At 31.6% G+C, this 18,217-nt stretch overlaps 1 protein-coding gene across 1 annotated transcript; it reads right to left on the bottom strand.

Annotated features, from left to right (window-relative positions):
• Window positions 1-7,157: 7,157 nt before the first annotated feature.
• On the bottom strand, window positions 7,158-8,967 carry LOC123904032 (60S acidic ribosomal protein P2-4-like). Its single transcript, XM_045953732.1, has 3 exons — window positions 8,781-8,967; window positions 8,165-8,388; window positions 7,158-7,444 (listed from the first exon to the last, which is right to left on the bottom strand). Exons 1-3 carry the CDS (start codon window positions 8,866-8,868, stop codon window positions 7,418-7,420), a joined length of 339 nt encoding a protein of 112 aa, XP_045809688.1. The 5' UTR covers window positions 8,869-8,967; the 3' UTR covers window positions 7,158-7,417.
• Window positions 8,968-18,217: the final 9,250 nt, after the last annotated feature.

Raw genomic sequence — 18,217 nt, 5'->3', positions numbered from 1 at the left:
GCAGAAGGAGGGAAATTGTGGTGGATATATGTTTGCATACTAATCTATATTCTCAATTTTTCATATTGTGGTGAATTTGTTAAAATCATATCAATAATAATACTTGATGTGTGGAACAAATTAATCAAGTAACCAATATCAATCGAGAATGACAATTATAATCATAAGTAAAAGATAAAACAGCGAAAAAGGAAAGAAACAAGCACGCGCAATATTTTTTATCCAGTTCGGTCCAGACCTACATCTGGGGAGAAAGCAGTCATTCGTTCCACTAATTAAAGAGAGTAACTTTACAAAGAGACGTTTCAAATGGTTACAAGAATCAACCTTCAACCTAACTCTACTCGTATCCTGAATCTCTTCCTGTGACCAAGAGATTCAATTTAATATAGTGTTTCTTCAAGGTGAATCAATGGTGATTAAATCTTAACCCTAGTGTTTGTTGTTAAGAGAATTCTCTATAGAATCTAGTTTGTAAGTTGGCCTCAAATCCTTATTTTTCGATGCATAAAATAATTAATATATTTTGTAAAAAAAATTAAAAAAATAATTCCTATATATAGAAAAACAAAACCCTTAAAAGTAGGTACATATATACTCTAATTCGAAACATAATTAGAATATTTTTCATCAAATATGCCCACATGCACAGGTGCATACTGGCTATGAACCAGATCAAGTTAAGTAGTATTAACTTTTTTATATCGTCTGCATGGCTAATAGAGTAGCATATCGGACAACTTAGAAGAGTATCACGTGAAAGTTTTAGATAAAAGTAACTCAAAATTAATGGGAATGACGAATTTTTGTTGACATTAGTAACATAATACTCCCTCCGGTCCTTTTTATAAGGAACACTTAGGGCAAAATATTTGGTCATTTTTATAAGAAACTTTGACCAATTTTCAAATGTTTTAAATATTCAATTTCACTTATGCCCTTATTTATTATGAGAGAGAATTTAAAAATAAGTAAGTTAGTTGAATAAAGAGTAATTAAATAAGGGTATACATGGAATAAATTAAAATTTATAAGAGTATTAAATGAAAATAACTATGTTAAATGTGCTTCATTGGTCTGTGTGATTTTTTCAAAGTGTTCCTTATAATAAGGACCGGAGGGAGTAGATCAATATGAAACTTTTTAAACATAGAGGACCAACTTAAAACTTAAAACAAAATTAAAGAACCAAAATTAATCAACCATATTAAATCCTTTAACCTCAAATCACAAATATCAAATCAATGCCAAGGTATTCAAAACAATTAGGTTCATTGAATAATCGATACATCTGATATATATTATATAGATCAAGTACATCAATTATTCAATCATCCAAGAAAGTGGATTTTTATTTATCATAGGGAACAAAATAACGGAGCGAGTACATTAATAATTATAGAGATAACAATTTTTGGTATTCGTGTGTTTCCATCAATGTCTCTTATTTTATTTACATGTGCAAAAACAAGAAAGAAATAAAGAATGAGAAAAAAGTACAAAAGAACAAATGAAAATAAGTGATTATGAGACAAAATAAGTAATTATATTTTGATAAAATAACAGAATATTACAAAATTTTATGTCATTATTTAAATATAATAATTTATTTGATAAAAAAATAAATACATAAATGTAATAGGGTTTTCCAAATATAAAATAAAATAATAAGGGTTGAATTTTGTTCTGAATGGGCAGAACTGATTACTCCAATGGCAAAAATAGGTGGTTGATATGGTGGCTTTGGCATCAAGTATGGAGGGGAAAGGTACCTACAAACATGTTAGCACTATGACACTCAAGTCAGTATTTCAATGAGGTAAATGCTAAGAAAATTGGGTGAATATTGTATACCTTAGGGGTTTAGAGCTATGTGTGTATTTAACTATTTATAGGCCCACCTTGCACGAGTATGCATGTAGAGTGACGATTCAACTATGTTAGTGGAGGCAGAAATAGTACTAAATTAGTATTATGTTGAATCCTTATTTGCTAATGTCATATGCTATGGCGAACGTGGTTGTTCTTGCCTTGAGTAATTATCTCATACTTGATAACATGTATTAGAGCTTTACCCCTCGATCTGGCGTTCAATTGGTTATGGGTTGCTGAGACAAGATTTAATTCGTCAGAGGTTGTTACAGAGGTCTCACTTTACTGGGTCTATCTCAATATCCGTATCTTCCATGATTTCGTACTGTTTAGCTTGAAAAAGTCATCATTACATGTTGCTTGCTGCAGGGAGTAGTAGGTACGTGGGTCGTTCCGTGCTGGCGGTCAGTTCATTCGCCTTCAGTTATTAGGAACTTCTATTTTGTCTTTTAGGATTAAATAGGAGTTTGTACTTCATTGTTCTACGTTTATTTCCTTGGGGTAAGGCATAGTCTTCCCTTTGTAATTATCTTATTTTTCTCTTTTTAATAATAATATGAGCTGTAGGTGGAAGACGGGAAAGAATAGGGATATCAATTTAGTTGGAATATCTATTTCTACATGACATCTAGATGCTCTTAATTTATTTAAAATATTAGAGCTTTACCCCTCATTGTATTATTGGGGCCTTGTCATATTAGGCTTCAGTCTATTCCGGAACTTTTTTTTGTGACTAAAATATATAGTCATTAAATTGTCATGCTTTTAAGGGTACAAATCTTATCTAATTGTATTTCACTTTTATATAATACCATTCTCATGACATGTATGATTTACAAATTCATATTCAATACATGAAAAATGAGAGAGATATTATTTATTGGTATATAGTTGTTGGTGTTATTGAAATGCATGAATATAGTAATATTTAATTGAACAAAATGTGAGAAAATAAATTGAGTGTAAATTATATAATATTCAAAATTCATATCTTGAATTTAAAATTATCCATATATTAATTTTATAAAATATTTTCTTTAATTAATATTCATAACACTTAAATTTCTCAATTAAAAATAAAATTCTTATAAATTCAGGTTACATTTAAAATTAAATTATTGATTACGAGTATATAAGTTTGATCTCTAACTAGTTTAGAGACTTGTGCATTCGCACAGGTCTATTGATTTTTGTTCGATGCTATTTTTTTGGTAAACCAAAGGTGTCCTCCGCGAGCAATTGCTGAAATATTTTTGTTCGATACTTAACTTTGTCATTATATATCAACGTTAAATTTATTTTGAAAAAAATATTTAAAAATTGTTTTTTTTTAACAAAATATTTAAAAATTGTTATTAAATATTGTTCAAATATAAGTGAAATTATTGCGATATTTTTTGTAAAAATTATTAAATTAATAAATTGTTAACGGTGATAAATATTTGTTATATGTTTTTAATGCGTATATTTTATATTTTATTTGACAAAATATTTTATCTTTTTTGTTCCTATTCTTTTTTTTTTATATAGTATTCTTCATAATTTTATTTTAGATTGTAATCTTCATAATGTTGATTGCATAATCTTTTATTATTTTTTTCCCAATTTTTATGCCTATTTTTTTTTGTTTTTTTATCAGTAAGAAAATAAACAAGAAAAAACTAAGGTCTGGTTCTCATGAGACCAATAGCATCACTCAAAAGGGTAATGGATAGAGCAGGAGGACAAGATTCCCAAACCATTAAACCTTGGTCCATATTAGAGTCATACTTGGCAAGCCAATCTGCACAAAAATTGCCTTCTCTGTTGAAAATGGAGAGACCAACCATTATTCTTGTAATTTCGAATACGATTCACCACATGGGCATAAGGGTGGGTATTCGGGACCCCTTGAACAATGAGATCGATAGCGACTTTGGAATCAGATTCACAAATAACTTTAGTGTACCCTTTTGACCAAGCCAAACTATGACCATGAACAATGGCTAATAACTCAGCTTTAAGATTGGTGGTTATGCCACAAAAACCCGAGAAACCATAAAGCCATCCACCAACATTGTTATGAATAATACCACCATAACCAGATCTACCAGGGTTACCTAAGGAAGTTCCGTCAACATTAAACTTAACACAATTATCATGAGGAGGAGTCCATGCCACCATACGAGGTTCTTTATGAATAGCCACATTGACAAAGCATTTAGTGCAAGTATCCATATAGCTATGGATTAAACTTAGTATATACCAAGAACTCCACTTAATGCTTGAAAATATCTTTTCATTTCGTGCTCTCCAAAGGAACCAACAAACAATAACAAACAAACAACTCATACAACTCATAGTACTTATGGCATTTTCTTTAACACCTGTATTAATGTTCCATATCATACTATGACTTGTAAATTTATTAACCTCCGTTAACGTTATATTACTATCTCTGTTTTTTTTTTGTTTTTTTGACAAAGGAACCATCTCTATTTTTGTTTGCGTTAATATTCTAACTGATATATTCCATGGCCGTCGGCATAAAAGTTTCCATGAAAATAGAAGCACCTGACCCAGTTATCAAGCTTGACCGCCTATTCAAATCATCACTTAATTGCAATAATCAAATCACTCAAGCTCTTATTTACCTATAAATTGAAGAAGAAAGGTCTGGGAATAACACCGTATAATTAAGGAATCACATGTGTTTGGTGAGGTTAAGCCCTTTGTCAGAATGGCAACTTGCGTGCAATCGTTGTTATTGGTTAAACCTTTATTGGTTAAACCATCTCTATTAGTTAGGCAATCAAAACCTCACTAGTTTTTTTTATTAAAATAAAAGTGAAGATGAATATCAATGGGACGAATTCAGAAAAATTATTAGATGAGATCGCACAAAAATTATTACATGGAACATTAATACGCGTGTTATATTTTTAGTGGGCAACAGGATGAACAGTACCTAAAGTATTGTTCCTAAGTTTTCTCCTATTATTAAAACTAATAAGTAAAATTAGTAAATTTGGTAGTAATCAATTTTACTTCCTCTAGTCCTTAGTATAAGAAGTTGACTTTTTAAATACATTAAAAAATGAATGTATCTAGTCTATAATATAGTTTAGATACATCAATTTTTTAATGTATCTAAAAAGTGAATTTTTTTTTATATTAAGGACCGGATGAGGTATTAGATTATAAGTAGATTTGAACATTATTTGATATATTTTCTTGTCTCCCGACCGACTTTCAAATTACTAAAGATCTTTTCTTTAAGAATTGGACGGATAAGCTTTTTATTCCAAATCATTGACAATTTCATGATAACGTAATTTAGTTACAAAAAAAAAACTAGTATAGAGTTTGTTATTAGTTTTCTTGTCAAAAAAATTGGATTTTTAATTTCTTATTTAATTTTAGTTTAATAACTTTCATTCGACTATTATTCAAATGTAGACATAAAATAACTAGTAATTAACGTTGAAAAGAAATCATTTAGAATTGCGGATCACATAAAAACCACATATAAGTAACTAACCATGAAAAAATCATTTACCTGAAAATGTTTAGGGTCTTTTATGGGAGAATTTTCTCGAACATAAACGGCTGTATTAGTAGAACTTTTAGAATTGCCATATGCATAAACATGCATGATTGAACATACAAACATAACTTTCAGCTGTATTTTATACGCAATAACATACAAATAATTTTATAAATAAAGAAAACGTACACTTTCATCAGCAGTTGAAATTTTTCCCAAACTTGGTTTGTCATTCTCCATTGTAGAGTTATGGTGATGAATTTACTGCGATTGGAAAACCAACAATGTGTTTGTTATCTAAGTAATGATAAAATGAAAATCAGCAAACTGTTAGATGGGTGAATGAAGGGACGGTTTTTTATATTTGAAAAAGTTTAATAAAATTTGTAGTTTGCTTATTGTTGCCCTTCATTGTACTAGTATAATAAAATTATCTGATGTGGCATGCATGGTTGTCAGGATCGAGTTTTTACCTCAACTCGTTTTGTCTAGGTAAACTCGACACGTAGGCTCGACTCGTAAAATGGTACGAGTTTACCAAAAATTAAAATAATACTAAAGTTATTATGTACATGATATATATACTAGTATAATACTATAAAAACGTCAATATTTCAAAATATAAACTTAATTATAAACGAAAAATATAAAGGAAAAATATACCAAATCACCATATAAATAGCATTATGTCCATAAACTTGTATTAAAATATATAATTATCCCATCAAATCATATAAACGTCCAAATTAAATAACAATCTAGATAAGAAGGTTTATAAGTTTCTAAAATCGTTAAAAAGTTAAAGTATAAAAAAAAACTAGAATTACTTTTTCCAAAAGTTCAATTCTACTAGAATTACTCTTTTCAAAAGCTCAATTCTACTATAAGACTACACCATCATCTTCATCGATGTATTTATTTCCAAAATCATCAAATTCTTTTCCATATGATAAAAAAAATTCATTATTACAACTAAAGATCAAATTCATTGAAGGTGGAGCCGAGAAAAGTTGCTTATTTTACCAGTTAGACAAAAAAAAAAAAAAAAATTGGGCCAAAAATGAAAATGGGTCTTTAAAGATAAAATCGTAATCACAAATAAACTCTAAAATGAGTTTACACGATTCCATCGAGTTTGACCGAGTTAACTCGGTGTAAACTCGTTTTTTTCCTGAGTTTACCAGAAAATGAGTTTACATCCGATTTAACACGTTTTTCATACCTAAAAACGTAAAATCAAACGAGCTTACACATTAAAACGCGATTTTGACAACAATGGTGGCACACCACGTCAGTATTTTTTTAATGAAAAATGAGAAAATAACTGAAGTGTTACAAATATACAAGATAAAGAATTTATATGTTATAAATAAAAGACAAATGAAGTATTAAAAATAAATAAGATAAAGGACTCCTGATATATTTTTTTACAAAAAGAAGTCAGATAATTAGATAATGAAGGGGTAAAATTAAAATTTTAGATTGGCCGTAGGGGTGAAGTGAAGGGATAATGTAGAAGTGGAAGGAAATTTTTTTCTTGTCGATTGATTTATAACTTACAAATAAAATGGAATATTTTTTCGTACCAAAAAAAAAAGCGACCCCCATTTTTATTTGTATGACAATTTCATTGACTTGTCAATAAAATTGTTTAGTTTTAAAAAATTATCTGATAAAGGTTATTTCTTAAGAAACGTGATCAATTGCTAGATTTTTAGTGGTTTCAAACTGTACAACAGTCACACATACAACTTCATCCTATTCGTAATAAATTTTAATTAGGTAAATATATCAATATCAATTTATAATGTTTTTGCACTTCGAATAAAAAGAAATTCTACTGAAAAAGTAAAACAAAAAAAAAAAGGTACACTGATAACGAAAACATTACTCCATAACATTAACAAACTAAAAATATCTCAAACTGAATTCATCCAACTTAGTTTTTTTATCATCCAAATGAAATCACACCACATTACTCTTTTGAACAAAACTTCAACAGACTCAGCAACTGTAGACTTAATCAAAAAGACTGAAACCCATATCCTGCATCACAAGATAAAAGTTGAAGAATAAAAACAATCAGAAAAATCAAGAATTTGCATAACTACTCAAAAATAACAAAAAGTAATTAGCAAGGTGCATTAAACCATATTCAGATCACTCCTATGTATGTAGTCATTGGCAGATAGTTGACTAAGGCAGTCAACCACCAAAACATAATAGTGGTATAACAGGTATTAAAAGTTTTACAAACAATACAGGAAACATATACCAGAGTCCCATAGACATTATGACATAAAGAGCTCAAAGATAGAAAAATAAACAAAATTAATGTTCAATTTTATCAATACTCATACCCAATATAAAGCAAATAAAATTTAAGGTGAAACAACCAATAAGTCCAAAAAATTAGAGGGAACAACTAAAATCTGAAGGCACATCATAGTAGCGGCCGCTATTTAGCAATAAAAAACGTAAAGCTACTGCAGTAGCTCTACTATTTAGAGTCCAATGCTGCTGCTAAAAAATGAACATGAGGGTTTTGCATAACCCCTGGGTGGCTGCAATAGCGGCTGCTACAGCTACTATAAACAACAGAGGATAAGTCAAAACCCAACTAACTAGAAAGTAAGAACCTTTTCCAGTGCAAAACAAGCAATTCTAATTAAAATATACTTCTAGTGCATACATAGAACGACATAATTAGAATTGCTAAATGATTTAAGAAGCAAAGAGATTAAGACCCAAAAGAAAAATACTTACATCATCAGATTCCTCTTTCTCCTCCACCTTCTCCTCTTTCTTTGCCTCGGCAGCTGCAGGAGCAGCACCACCACCACTTGCAGGTGCAGCGGCAACAGCAACACCACCACCAGAAGGCACTGATGCCAACTTTTCCCTACCAGATGCAATAACCTCAGCTAAATCTTTGCCCTTAATTTCAGACAAAAACAATTCAATTCTATCATCTTCTGCTTCTGCTCCAACTGCACAAAAATCACACTTTCACTATCAGTTAAGCTTCAAATCAAGTGGTTAAAACCACTCTACGTCTCATCTCAATTTCACTGATTTTGTAACCTAAATCAACCGAGTTCAAATCGCCTCGGATACAGTCATAAAAATAGACATTAGTAACAATTTAATTGATAATAATTTCCCCTTCCCATAAAAAAAACTCAAATCAAAAAACCCTAATTGATGAATACATTTTGAGATTCATGTTACTGCATAAACAAACAACTAAACAAACTCATTTACCAAATTCCAAAAATCATTACAAATCAATTGATACAAACATAACTATATCTTAATCTTTATACACAACATTCAACAAAAATTTCACTAAAAAAAAAAAAAAACAATTGACGATACGTACCTGAACCAAGGATGTCCTTGATGGTTTTGGCGGAGGGGGTGTCGTTGCCTCCAAGAACGGCAAGCAAATAGGCAGCAACAACCTTCATGTTTACGGCGACGGCGTCTTCAGATAAAATCAAATGCAAAACGAATGAAACGAGACAAAGAGGGAGTTATATTGAAGTTTCGAGATTTCAAGGGTTTTGGTTTTGGGTATAGATTTTAGGGCTTTGATATATTCGGGTCTTTGGATGGACCAAATTTTGGGCCTAAAGTTATGGGTTACCCTTTTCCATTTAAATTTTACTTTTCGCACCCCCCGATATTCCGAAATTACCCCTCTCGCTACTTAGAAAGCGAGTGTGTAAATAGCAAAAATTGGGGGGGGGGGGGGGGGGGGGGGGGGTGGTGGTGGAAGAGTTCGCTTTCTAGATAGCAAACTGCAAACTGAGTTCGCTTTCTAGGATGCAAACCTTATAAAAATCAAATTTTGTTGTTGTCAAGACTCATGTTCTGTTTTTTATATACCTGGCGGACTTCTTGGTGTTGCTGGTTTTTCATTTGGTGTTAGTGCTCTAAGATGCGTTGATGGATTGTCTTCGTTGTAATCTCTCATATTCGGTGCCCAATATTGAAATGGATGTGATATTTTTGTTGGTTATTGAATTGTTATTGTATTGGCTGTCAAATTTATTCACCATTCTTTAAATTTAGATTTGGTGCTTTTCAATTTACACATCATATTTTTTACAATTTAATTTCACGTCCATACATAGGTTCACTAGACATGTGTACATGATGCATTTGTTTATGTTTTGTTTTCTTAACCCATTGGGTTATTGGTGTTGAGGAGTGCTAGGGTCACACCCTTTAACACACTCCTTTAAACACACTCCAATCACTTAATGCCACATGTTCCTCTTTTTTAATTATTACCTATTAACCTGTTAAGCAAGTGAGAAGTAACTTTTTCTTTTCTTTTTTTAATTAAAAAATAAAATAAAAATTAACTTCTCCGATTCTCTCATCTTCAATCTCATATGGGATCTGTAAGTTTATCGTTTAATAAACTAAAATATCATTGCCACATTAATTGTTTATCTTCCGACAAAAGATAGATACTGAGATTTTGATTCAATCACATCCCTAGATCTAAAAAAGATGGATACTTAGAAGAAGTGAGAACATTCTCCATCTTTTGGATCAAACCCAACAAAGTAACAAACCCATATTTGATTCTACAGTCAATTCATATAATTCCCAGCAAATTCACACAAAATCGGTTCTGTTAGCATGCGCAATAACAACCAGATCTCAGATAAAAAAGTATTTACAAGAAAAAGAACAACAACCAGATATCACGACAAACAAATATTTATAAGAAAAAGCCTCGAAATCGTATCAGTTCATTCTCGCCGGAGAAAGCAGCGGCCGACGGAGCTCGTGGCAAAAACGATTTGTACCCAGATGTGATTGAAGCTTCTGGATATGGAGATGGATAAGAGAAACAGATGTTACATTTATTTAAAAAAAAATATAAAAAAGAAAGAAAAATTACATCTGAAACTTGTTGTATCGGTTGAAAGGTAAAAATTAGAAAAATAAATGAGGTGGCATTTAGGAGGGTGTATTGGATTGAGATTTCATGGGATTTTAAAAGACTTTTTTATGACAAAAAAATCTTGAGGTATTCAATCAAGACTTTTACAAAAGTTAAATAAATCTTGTGGTATTCAATTAAGACAAACATGATTTTTTTTTCAGGGCAATAAAATCCGTTGGTATTCAATTGAGATTTGGTACTACTTTTAAAATGTCTACCGGTATTCAAAAGTCTACCGATTTTGATGGATTCTTCTATGGAATGGATTTTGAGAGACTTTTTAGTTGAAAATACACTTGAAAGACTTTTTCAACAATCTCACCAAAAGCCTTGAGACTTTTTTGAAATCTCCAAGACTTTTTATTTTCATCATCACTGTATCAAATTTTTTTTTCTTTATTTTTTCATAGTTCATCATCACTGCACTCCTTCTTCTTTTCTTTGTTCACTTGTTCAAGAATCTCACCAAAAGACTTGAGACTTTTTCAAACTCTCCAAGATTTTTTACTTTCATCATCATTATATCGGTTCTTCTTCTTCTTCTTCTTCTTCTTCTTCTTCTTCTATCAAATATGTTTTTTTGCAAAAAAAAATATTTTAACAAATTCTACATCTTTTTTACAAACTTTTGATTCAATACAACTTTTTACGGCAATTTTTTTTTCGTTACCTTCATCTGCTTCTTTTCCCATCAATGGTGATAATGGTTTTTATTTATGATTAGAAACATATACGTGAAAAAAAATGTAAGGCTTTTTTTTTGTTTAAAAATTTGGATTCCCAAAAAAATATAATTTCTTTTATTAAAATTTATTGATTCTTTTAAAATTTGCCTAATATACAAAAGTTTCTTAATATATAAAGTATTATGAAATCTTGATTGTAAAAAGTTTTTTGAAAAAAATCTCTCAAAATCCATTCAAATCATGTGTTAAAAATCTTGATTGTAAAAAAGTCTCTGTAAAAAAGTCTTTAAAATCTCACAAAATCAATATAGTCCAACAAAATCTCATAAAATCATCAAGACTTTTTTTGCCAAAATTATCTCATGAAATCCCAATCCAATACACCCCCCTTAGTGATTAGAGTGTGTTTAAAGGAGTGTGTTAAAGGGTGTGACCCTAGCATTTCTCTATTGGTGTTATATCCTGCTGTGTTGTTCGTTTTTTATTTTCACTAAATTAGGCTCTATATTTCTTCTCAATTATTTGTAACATTTCTTTTTATCTAATTTGGCTCCATTTGCTTTTTAAAAAAAGACTATTACGTCTCTTGAATATTTGTTTTGCTCGATAATTACTAGTTTAGTGTACTTATTTAGCTGAGAATCTTATCCAATAGTACATATTAAATTCTAACCAAGTACAATATTGCTTCCAAACTAAATTATTGAGCTAAACAAGGCATCAAATCAATTATAGTAGCAATGCTTAATTTATTGGCATATTGATCCAAAACTCATAGCGACATGTTAAAAGAAACCAAAATAAAAAAGTCTTGAGAACGATAGATACCTCTTTTCCTAATTTTTTTTCTTTCTTTTTTCCATAACTCTTATAAAGATGCTTAGGGGTCCGTCCGTTTAGTATATTATGGTGAGTTTCACTGAATGATAACGAGCCACACACACAATGAAATTACAAAGTGTTGTTTTTAAGAAAATCAAGGTTATTAATTTACTATGATATTAATTTTTTTTTTCTTGACAGTTTTTTTTTTGTTTATTATAGGTTCCTTTTTTTTTATCGTCATGTTTTAAGAGTTTAATATTTTCAACTGAATCCAACCTGGATATACTAAATTGACTTATTATTTCCTCTAATTATCAGGTCATATATATAATTATTTTTCTTAGGTTAGTTGATTAAAACTACAATTTAAGTGTAGCCAACTCTCTGGATCCTAACCTACTCTCTTTGTTTTTTAATGAGTGGAAAAATTCTACTAGCCGTCATGAATGGATGGGGAAGGAAAACAGTGAATATGGGACCATATATAAATTTTCCAATTGAAATTACTAAATTATTTTCACATGTTTTTGTGGAAGAAGAAGGTGCAAGGTAATGACGAATGTAATAAAATTGGTAAAATATAATGTAGCACAAATTTGACTCAAACTCCACGGAATGCACATGCTACTTTATAAATATAAGGTACGTAATCAAATGATGTGTTGTTTTTCCTTTATGTCCATTTTTGCTTGGCCTCTTATAGCCCCCACACCTGCTGTATAATTTGATTCAACTATTCTTTGCACTCTCTATTAATCTAACTTTATGCTAAAAAATAAAAATAAAACGCAATATTATGAATCATATCTCAAACTTTAAGATTTATGACTGTTTAGATTGATTTATTTCTGAACTTATGTATTGTAAATACACTAACAGAGCTTGAAAATCATCCTAGAATATATAGGGGTAGTATTTTTTTTTATGGTACAACAAACCTTGAATAGCTTTATATATTTTCAACTCATTTAACAAAATCCTATATTTAGGTATAAATGGAATATTACTAGTCTTTCCTAAATCACCATCAATATTTTATTTTTTTTACTGTCATGACTTGCTAAATGTATATAGCAAGGAACAAAAAGACCTTATCCTTCCTTTCAAATCTCTCATCTCATGAGTCTATTCCCAAAAGAAAAAGAAAACAAATGCATTAAAGGGTGTTAATTAAAGTTGGGACAAATTGTTGTGTAGTATAAAAACAGCTCGGACACATTGAATATGTGACTTTCTCAGTCAACAACAATAAATAAATAAATAGGCCGATGAAATATAAATTGCACTCTGCTGCTATTGATCCGCGTGTATTTCCGTAGTTAAATAATTATTTTTTTAATTATTTCATAAATAAATAATCAAAAATTATGGAGCGTGACTATATGGTCACATGATCATGAAAGTCTTGCTCGTAACAAGTATATAAGAACGATTTTTTCTACGAAAACGAAAAATAAAAGAGATAGAAAGATACAGAAATGTCTAGCGGCGCAGTTTGTTACCTGTATGTCTGTCTATATAAAAACATGAAAGTCTAAATTAGCAAGGTGCACATTTTCACTTTGAACAAAAAAATCATTGATATTTAGTTATTTTACACTAGAAAATTAATGTTTAATTAGGTAAATTTTGTTAAATATTGTGCACTAATTTGATAATTTAGGCTCACGTAATTATAAATATATACAACCTAAATATACAATCTAGAAAATAAAAAAAATAATAATTTGAAATATACAATCCAAACATAATAGCTAAAGTATGTGAAAGTGATTCAAAGTGAAACAACTTTAAAATTCATGTTTATGAATGTAATAATAGCATAATCTTAAGTATGAATTACTAAGCTTAATCCACTGAACTATTTTGTTGCCACTATCTTGTCGTTTTTTTTTAATTATCACTATCATGTTGTGTTTTTATTGTGATCAATGCGTTCAAGCTTTTATAAAGTCTGAAGGATGAATCTCTACCAAAAGAGAAAAGAAAAAGTTACGAAGCCTATGTTGTTTTTCAACAAACAAAAAAGAACATGTTGTTTTATGTTTTTATAAATAGAGGAGGGATTCGTTGACTTTAGGAGTAAGTCTTCATTGACTTACTCCACTTAATAACTCGATATCAGCATTATATTTCTTCAATTCAACCGTTGAATTCAAAGATCTTATTGAGTAGAATCAACTCCACAAATTTTTATAAAAATTCAAAACTGTTTGATATTTTTTCTGATAACTTCAATTGAACGTACGAAAAACTTTTTAAAAAACCGTTAAATTTCAATAGTCTGAATACATAACTACATTTTTTGAATTTTTATAAAAATTTGTGAAGTTGATCTACTCAATAAGATCTTTGAATTCAACGGTTGGATTGAAGAAATATAATGTCGATATCGAGTTATTAAGCGGAGTAAATCAATGAAGACTTACTCCATGAGTCAACGGATCCCTCTTCTTATAAATAAAGTAAGTGTAAATTAGCAAAGTGAGTGCAAATTAAGAAACATTTTAAATAAAAGTTACAAAGTTATACCTCAAGTTACTAATTTTAAATAATAAATATGAATGATTTTTTGTCCAAAGTAAAAAAATGCAATTTGCTAATTTAGACCTTCTTATGTTTAGATGAGTGTAAATTAGCAAATCTCATATATATATATATATATATATATATATATATATATAGGAGGGATCAAATTACACCGGTGTAACATTTGAGTAATGTTACACTGCTCAATAACGCTTTAACGAATACAAATTTTACAAAATCCACCGTTGGATTGAAAGCTTATATCGTATAGATCATCCATGTTAAATTTTACAAAAATCTAAAATCGTTTGATATGTTATTGAGACCGATGAAGATTAATGGTTTATGTGTTTTTATTGAATACCGTTAATCTTGATCTATCTCAAAAACATATCAAACGATTTTAGATTTTTATACAATTCAACATAGATGATCTATACGATATAAGCTTTCAATCCAACGGTGGATTTTGTAAAATTTGTATTCGTTATTGAGCAGTGTAACATTACTCAAATGTTACACCGGTGTAATTTGATCCCTCCCCATATATATAGTCTAGATTTTATAGAGTGATTGGTAAGTATTGTACTACGGACCATGATTTCCTGCATTTACAACACCATTCTGTAATTGATTTTGACCGTCCAATCTGTGATCGATCGACGGCTGACATCATTTTCCAGTATAAAATTGTATTTTAAATTCGAACCGTCTGATTTCAAATTAATGATCACAATTGATTACTACATGTAGCTGCGTCATTATTGGACAACAGTAAATCTGGATCCTTGTACTACTCTATCTATCCCAAATAAATGAAAGTTTTGCAAAAAGAATTTGTCTAAGAAAATGTTTTTAAACTCTATTAAAATATTTTACTTATTTTTTTTAATTTATTAAATTAAATCTAAAAAAACTAAATTAGTATCATCATAATTGTATGAGTAACCAAAAAAATCATCATAATTGTATGCATCCTTTTACATTCCTCCAAATATAACTTATAAAATGAGAAAGTTTAGTGACTAATAGGTTCACTCTCACTCTTAATAACCACCACCCCACATTCTTTTTCTACTCATTTCTAAATCTTAATATTTGACATTTTCATTCAATCTTTGAGCGTATTTCTACCATGGTGCTATGTATTGATATCCAACAATATTCATTTGTACTGTTCTGGTAAAAACTCAAAGGGGTTTGTATTATTGATTAAATGATGTGGTTACACTTGGTTCAATCCCAACAACCCTGTGAGTTTTATAAGTCAGACCAAAAGATCCCTTTACAAATGAAAGTATGGAGCTATTTATAGAGCCTCTAGTCTTCTTCTCCAAGTAAGGGTTCCTAAAAATCCGGTCCTTAGCATCTTCTTCGGTGGTATAGCGTGAAAATAGGGATGAAAACCTTGGTCTCCAAGCTATGGCGGTTTGCGGGAAGTTGGTTTCTTCCTTCCCAAGCCAGTTGCTAACACAGGGAAGAAAAAGATATTTATAACAATACGGGATTCAACTTCTGGGCGTTGCCCCGCTATCATTAATCACGCCCGGGGCTTCGTGTCGCCTAATGGATTTTAGGATTTACTTGATTTGGGCCTATTCTCCTTCTGATATTCATTGGGCTTGCTGGTTATGTCCTTAAGCCCATTGTCCAGTCCACAGCCCCCCAAGTACGAAGTCCAAAGGAGTGAAGTGCTTAAATATGATTCAAATTTCCCTCTAAAATTTTTGGCGCGAGGTGAATCTTGTCACGTCCTTACCCATTTTCTAATGCACGTTGTTCTATTTACACCATGTTTATTAACCGTTTCTCCACTTCCTGCAGCCACGATGAGATTTTTCTTCTATAAAATGAAGCATTCGATGCTGGGCTCAACTCATCACATTCTCATCTGCTTGCTTGAGAGTTTTCTTTTTGCAGTATGTCTCCCAAAAATCCTCCCTTTGAATGTGGTCAATCCCCTGCTTCCCCCGTCATCAAGCGGCTCCGGCGTATGTTGACCCTGAGTACGGAGGACTTAATGGACGATTTTGGTGAGTTCTTGGAGTTTGTCAAAGAGCTTAATGATTATTGCTGGAGGTTGACCAAGGAAGAGAAGCGTTTTCTTGACAGTGTGCTGCGTCTGGAGAAGGAGTTGAAGGATAGTGCATCCTTTGTGATTGCTGTGGAGAATGTCAAAGAATGCCATGCCGAAGTTACCGAAGCTGTCGACAGCCAGATAGAGATCACGAAAGAGACCATGGATGTGCAGGAGGAGATCCTGGGTATATGCTTTAACGAGGAGCGAAGGGTGGATGATCGTTTGGCGATGTTGAACAAGGAGATGAAGCCACTCTTGAAGAGGAAGAGGGCTCTTTAGGGTGAGATTAGGGATGATGTTACTAAGCTGATTTCCAGACGTCACTCTTTGGTGGACCTTTTGGACAAGCAGGGCGAGCTGAAAGAAGATTTGAAGCCCATTGAAGAAAACATGGTGAAGGCGAAGAGGGTGAAACGGGCACTGGAGGAAATGCACCGTATCGCCGTCGCCGATGCTGGTGAATTGGGGAGTTCTACCATGCCATGAAGTCTTTACTTGCTTGCTCTTTTATGTCTTTTTTCCTATGTTTGTAATTTGTTTCCGTATCTTTGAACCTTCGTTATTTTCATTCTGTTTCTTGCTTCCGTTGTATTTCCTTTGCAAAAAATTTGAATATTAAGCAATTTCCTTTCCTTATGTGTTGTTCTTTTGTTCCTTTTAGTACCGCCTCCCTTTGCAATCTTCAATAACTAAAATGGGTCAAATTTTTGACTCCTTGGAAACGTAAAAGTGACATTTCTCGAGACAGTCAAAAGTTGGTGGTTACGACCGTCCAAGCATTTATTACTATCGTTAATAACGATGTTAAGGTTAAAAATTGACTATAAATATCACCTGATAAAACTCAAATTTATATCAACTTGTTTTGAATCATCACGATGGAAAAGAACAATGCCAAAATGCCTGCTGCTGAGAAGTCTCAACCTCAGCGAAGGAAGAAAAGGGTAGAGGTATCTACCTCTAACTCCACTCGCTCCCGAAGGTCTAAAGAGGTCAAAAAGGTGGAGGTTATCGTTCTTTCCTCGGATACCTCCGATTCTGGTAGTGGTGATGAGGATTACGTTTCGTTTCTGGAGACCTATATTCCTCCTGAGCTTCGTGCTTCTTCGTCCAGTGAAGAAGAGGGGTCCCGGGTCACCGTGGAATCCAGGATGACTTTTCCTGAGCCTGCGCAGAAGGATTCGGAGTCTGATTGACGAGATTTAGGACTAGGTCTTTCTTTGTAATTTTGCTTTCTATCATTGTACCTTTATTTTTCAAAATAAATAAAGATTTTTGGTCTCCGACTGAATTTATTGTTCCTATGTTTCGCCTTCTCCTTAATCTTGAATCTTTTCCTTTTGGGCGTTTTCCCTTGTTACGCCTTAAACAGGGCGAGGTTTGTATCCTTGGCGTGGTTACTCTTGAGGCGCGTTGTGCTTCGAGGTAGTAATTTGGCGACTTCGATTTCGCCTTTTAGGATAATAACTATTTGACGATAAATCTTCCAAGGTTTACTCTCGGGATACACGCTTTTGACACGTATTTAATCCGACGACGCGTGCGTTACCTCTTGCTTCAACTTCTGGACTTCAACCAGCCGAAAAGGTTTCCCTCTTTAAATAGTATCTCCGTTTCTCTTTCCCTTTACTTACTTCTTCTCGCAAATCCGTATTCTTTTTCGCATATCCTTCTTCGATCCTCCAGCAAGCCTTTGTTCAACGCTCCGTGTTAGGACGCTTCCAGTTTATTGC

Source organism: Trifolium pratense, linkage group LG1 (assembly GCF_020283565.1).
Source record: "Trifolium pratense cultivar HEN17-A07 linkage group LG1, ARS_RC_1.1, whole genome shotgun sequence".
Taxonomy (NCBI): Eukaryota; Viridiplantae; Streptophyta; class Magnoliopsida; order Fabales; family Fabaceae; genus Trifolium; species Trifolium pratense.
Note: the sequence above shows the minus strand (reverse complement) of the source record. Positions and strands in the feature narration are given on the sequence as shown.